General features: G+C 36.4%; 1 protein-coding gene across 1 annotated transcript in view; it reads right to left on the bottom strand.

Annotated features, from left to right (window-relative positions):
* Nucleotides 1-1,284: 1,284 nt before the first annotated feature.
* Nucleotides 1,285-5,990, bottom strand: part of LOC107679987 (integral membrane protein GPR137B-like) — a 31,986-nt gene continuing 27,280 nt past the window's right edge. Inside the window, exons 5-7 of the mRNA XM_016475721.1 lie at nt 2,704-2,857; nt 2,329-2,453; nt 1,285-2,042 (exon numbers count right to left, since the gene is read on the bottom strand). Of these exons, the coding sequence (XP_016331207.1) occupies nt 1,814-2,042; nt 2,329-2,453; nt 2,704-2,857 (508 nt within the window). The 3' untranslated portion in view covers nt 1,285-1,813. The remainder of the gene's footprint in view (nt 2,043-2,328; nt 2,454-2,703; nt 2,858-5,990) is intronic.

The raw sequence follows: 5,990 nt of genomic DNA, 5'->3' as shown, positions 1-5,990 counted from the left end.
TATTTTAGTTGAATTACTGAAATAAATGAACTTTTCCACGACATTCTAATTTATTGAGATGCACCTGTATACTGAAACACTGGAGTTGAAAAAAGTTTATATTTTTACTTCTATTGCTATCTGCAATAAACATAATTAATTTTCTTATAATAAATCACGCCAAATGACCTAGACCCTGGTCAAAACAAAACTTGTTTTTAAAACTTTATTTTTTAATGGTAGTGCTTGTGTACATCTTTAATTAACTATGAACATGGGTAAACGAGTTACATTCATTGGCCTCGAACAAAAAACAAATGCTTTACTTGCTCTTTTGCAAGTTGATATGACAAATTTCACAGTAACATTTTTCAGACTCGCATTTATAAATGAATAAAGATCAAAAATAAAAAGAAACCAACCAACCAACTCACACACAGCCCCATCTCGTCTGCAGTTTGTCAGGAAATGAACCCAATCGGCATTCGATCAAACGCATAACATTTCCATCACTTAATGCTCAAGTTTTCTCATAACTGAAAAGCTTTGCTACACATTAGCTGGCAGAAAGCAAGGAAATAAGACACGAGGCCGATTTAATGTCCAAATCAATTAAAACCATCCACTTTTTTCATACAGCATACACAAAACCCTGTAAGACGCAATTTAAAACACAGTTTAAAAATAAATCCAATAATAGAGCAGGTGCATATGGAGTTTCAGCCTTACAGCTGCCCATTCATCATATTTACACCACAACTGATGATTGCTTCAGCCAAATGATTGCTGATATCTTGTACATAGCTCATAACATATGGAGCAGCAAATTAGGGGATAAAAAAATAAGATTTTTTTACAATTACTTTTTTTAGGGAAATGGAAAGGGCCGTATCATTTAAGCTGGATATGCTGATCAATTGCTGACCAATCACGCTCCTGAAATACAATTATACAGGAATGATGACATAAAGCTCATGAAACATGTTCAACCCAAACATGAATTTTGTGCAACATGTTTTCGGCTAGGAAAATCATACGATGGCACCATTTCAGGCATCCCTGAAGAATGATATTCTAGTTTTCGACTACTGATATATGCAGGTAAATTCCCCCACAAGCCCACAATGTCCTTCAAAAGCCAAGTACCAAAATATCAGAGGATGGAAGTAGAGTTAGTCTTCCTAGTCGCACATTTGAATATGCTAGATCTCAGTCGTTGGTTCTGGGATTGTAGGAACTGGGTGTCTTTGGGAAGCGTAAAAATTTACTACCTTAGATTTAAGCACAGGCTCTTTGGCAATGTAATAAAAACGTTAAAGGAATTCAAGAAAGAGTCACATGTGAATGTCAGTGCACGATGGATCATGCTTTTTCATTTGGTCGTCTCGGATGCACAAGGAGGTCGTGCCCTCCAAAACGATGGAATATAAAAGGCGTACTCTCCAAAAACAGAAAAATCTCACCACCACCAACACCACATTCTGGCCTACAACTATTCCAATTGATCCAAATATAACATACAGGCCCACAATAAGTGCAAAAAGCACATCCCAACTCACAGAGGGGAATCCATGTGCTGAAGGCTCTTAGGAGCTCATTGCGCCAATTTTGGGTGATGGGATGGATGGTTTTCAGAAATGAGAACATTGGAAAAGCTGGTCCATTTGGTCCAAACAAACCCCCCCCATCACCTTCATATGGCCCCTTTAATTTCCTGCCGTTTCAATGTGGGCAGATAAACTGACTGAGGGGGAAGACGACCATAAAGCATTGCTCAATGATGTCCTGGCTGAGCCAAACCTCAGACTAGATCAATCCACATGAAGGATATGCATTAGTTCTGAGGGGTGGCGTAGTGTGTCTGGGAGGTTGAGTAGTAGTTCTGGGGGGTGGAATAGTAATTGTGGTGTTGGTTGGTCTGAATGTTGCCGTTGGCAAAGAGAAGAGGGGCGGTTGATGTTTGGGGGCCGTTCAGCAGGTGAGGGATTGCTGTTAGGCTGCCGTTCCTCTGGATCGAGCCGTACCAACCTGGGCCCATCTGTGGCGTGGATGACAGGATACTGCTGGAAAACAGAACCTTAAGCCTTAGAGATATAATTTAACTGATGTATCAATCATGTTATTTAAAGGGATAGTTCACAAAAAACATCTCTGTATTTATCTGAAGAAAAATGTCATACAAGTTTGGAAAGACATGAAGGTGAGTCAGGGCAGTCCTGTGAGTAAATCATTTTTAAATGAACTATTCCTTTAAAAACTTCTAATTATCTTTAACTATAAGTAAATATAACATTCCTATATAAAAGTATGTGGGTAAACACTCGTTTTTAAAAATGTGAGCACACACACCTGCATCTTTCTCCTCGGGAAGTTGTATTTCTAGACAGATCGTCATCACTATCATAGCGGCGTGGGTTGTCAAAGAAATATGCTCTGGAACTAAAGCTGTGACTGTTGATCATGCCACCCGGTGTCTGTGGAAAAAACGTATACAAAATATAAATAAGACCATATGACTGGTCCAACACAGACAGGCAAATACATGACTAACACAGCAGCATGGGGTGTTGTTTTCAGTGGGGCAGACGTCTAGTTAATTAGTTAATATAGTTAATTCTATCTGACAGGAAAACAACCCGATCACCGGCTCTCATCATTGAGTAAGTGTCCAGCTGTGATATTGACAGACAGATTTAGAGAAGTGAGACAGGATTAGACTTTCACCAGGTTCTGATTGGGCCGCTGCACTCTGAAGAACAACACCACCAGACTGGTGGGCAGCAACTCCCAGAAGAACAGGATGATCCCAAAGACCACATAGGCTTCCACATTGATCTTCTCTGCATCCGCCTGGAGACACAAACACAATGCAAGACTAATTTAACTTTGAGAACGTTCCACTTCTGAGCATATTGATGTATCGGTTCACTGTAAAGGCCAATAGACCTTAGTCAGAGTAGACGGCAGAGCTGTTATTGTTATCTAAACCTAAAATAATCTAAATGAAATATTAGATGAAAAACTTACCAAAAATTTGAAATACTGCCATGGCAACTTATTGAAATAACAGAAGTTTAAGTACTAAAAATAAAAACTAAAACTGAAATAAATATAAATGGGAGTATAAAAGAAGATTCTAAATATTAATAAATAAATGCTAATGTATAAATAATACAAAAATAACACTGTAGACACCACATTTATTTGATGGGAAATATAAAAATAAAGCTAATTCAAAATATTAAATAAATACTAATATATAAATACTACAAAAATATCACTGTAGACACTACATTTATTTGATGGGAATGAAAAACAATTCAGCAAAACCCCCAAAACAAGCACTATACTTTCACATGTCACACAGTCACATAACACATATTGTCACATCTAATTTGTGCAACACACAAATGACACATCAAAATGGCGTGATTTATTGACGAGAGGTGGGCTAAACATTTCTATGCAATCTGACCTATATTACCTTTATTTCATACAAAAAAACAATGTGTTATCGTGATATCTTGTTTTACAATCTGTACAATCTGAATCTGAACTGATAAAATGATAACATTTAGGAACACAACATGCACAAAACATGCTTCCTAAACTTATGAGAAGCGTTTAAAAACTGGCTGTTGTCAACAGAAGAAAAGATTTAAGGGCTCCCTGTAGTTCTCCAGCTAAATAAAGGCCAGTGGTTAAAATTAAGACAGTCATAAATGTTAGTATTGCAATTTTACAGTTGTACTTCAAAATACATTATTATTACAATAGTAATATTACCCATTTTGTTATTTTTTAGTAATACTAACAATCATAATAATTTTTGTTATTTATATATATATATATATATATATATATATATATGCAGCCACAGAAGAGAGTACCCCTAAAAATTATCCATACTATAGAACCATTGAATAGCACAACAAAACAAAGCCTACAACAAACAAAAGCACAAAACATCATCTAAATGAACATCCACAAAAATGCAGACAATGCAGGATAAGAAAGGATGTAACCAATCCCAGAATTAAATGCATCATCAAAACAGCGAGAAACAAATCCTCACAACAGCTTTACATGAGACAAAGTAGCTTTATGAAGAATAAGCAAGCAGACGGCCACCCAAACATATGCAGCTGAGTCAGAGAAGGGGGCAGGCCGATCAGGGGAACCTTGGCTTCCCGTCGGCCCGTCTCAGAGGTGAACCCAAACTAGGTCACCACCAGCCATCCTTTCTGCACAGCAGCCTTGCCCGGGCTATTTATAGCAAAACAAAGACCTTTCCCCCACAGAGCCCATATCTGTCTAAATCCCCTCAAATGGATTGTTTCTGTGGAGCACTGCGCAAAGCAGCGTAATCCATATTGAATTACTGTATTTTGAATGAATGAATGAATGAAGCCGTTAACATCTCTTTTTATAAAGCATTTGTAAATATGCAGCAAAAGGCATAATCTCTAATTCATCACACAGACTGTATTATACTCTTCAAGTCCACCACACACACAACAGACACAGCTCTTGAAGGATACAGTACTAAATCAGGGCAGACAAAAATTAGCAACTATGCAAATGAGAAGAATAAATACATAATGAGTTCATACATCTCACATAAAGGTGAAAACAACTTTGATCATTAACTCAAACAGCTGTGCCACACTTACAGACTTGTTTATCTGGGACAGTGAAAGTTCAGTGAAGGTTTACCAGCTTTCTACTGTACATACACTACCGTTCAAAAGTTTGCCTCAGTAAGATTTTTTAAATGTTTTTGAAGCCTCTTATGCTCACAAAGGCTGCATTTATTTAGTTAAAAATACGGTAAAATCAGTCATACTGTGAAATATTATTACAATTTAAAATAGCTTTTTACTATTTTAATATAATTTAACTTATAAATTATAAAATAACAGTCCTGTGATGGCAAAGCAAAATTTTCCGCAGCCATTACTCCAGTCTTCATTGTGTCAATCCATGCCGCATCCAGTGTACACAGAATCGCCAATTATAATGGGTTCTGTTGTCCATAGTTGCGTTGCGGCGATCATGTTCGGTGTAAACACAGGGTAAAAGGATTCTTTGATAAACAGAAAGTTGAAAAGAACAGAATTTATTTGAAATAAAAATAATTTGTAACTCTATAAATCTTTGCAAGTCTTTACAGTCTTTTGATTAATTTAAAGTATCCTTGCTGAATAAAAGTATTAATTATTTAAACAAAAACTATAAAAAAAAATACTGAATCATACTTATAATTAACAATAACAATATATAGAGTTATGATAAAATAACAGTCCTGTGATGGCAAAGCAAAATTTTCCGCAGCCATTACTCCAGTCTTCATTGTGTCAATCCATGCCGCATCCAGTGTACACAGAATCGCCAATTATAATGGGTTCTGTTGTCCATAGTTGCGTTGCGGCGATCATGTTCGGTGTAAACACAGGGTAAAATTAGGAAAGAGCTCCAGATCGCGTCAGTGAAACACTGTTTGTTTGTTTGCTTTACTTTAATACGGATTAATATGATGCAGGATTTTCAGAGAGACTGAAAGTAAAAGATGATGCAGTGCGGAGTCTAACTATTTTGGATCTAACAGTAATGTCGCAACACATAAGTGTGAGTAAATGTGTTTTTACCACTATTGCACTGTCAGTTCCAGACCTTTTGATATATACTGAGTATTTACACGTTTTTAACCCAAATGACCCATGTTGTTTTCAGAGCACATCACAGCAGCGTCCATCTGCTATTTTAATATGCGAAACTGTTAGTTTACTTGCGAGTCTTGAATGCGCCCCACCGATAAAAACAGACCGTTCTGCAGAGAGGCTCAAAAACAGGATAGAAAATAGCCTATTACATCTAAATTATGATGTTTTTTTGATGTTAAATCACACTAACATTATAAATGAACCTCAGAGAACATTATATTCATAACCCCTTTAATATTTACTACTTACTACCTAATATTTTTGTGAAAACCATTATATATATATATA

Source organism: Sinocyclocheilus anshuiensis, unplaced genomic scaffold, assembly GCF_001515605.1.
Source record: "Sinocyclocheilus anshuiensis isolate Anshui unplaced genomic scaffold, SAMN03320099.WGS_v1.1 scaffold772, whole genome shotgun sequence".
NCBI classification, from domain to species: domain Eukaryota; kingdom Metazoa; phylum Chordata; class Actinopteri; order Cypriniformes; family Cyprinidae; genus Sinocyclocheilus; species Sinocyclocheilus anshuiensis.
This window is presented reverse-complemented; position numbering and strand designations above follow the sequence as displayed.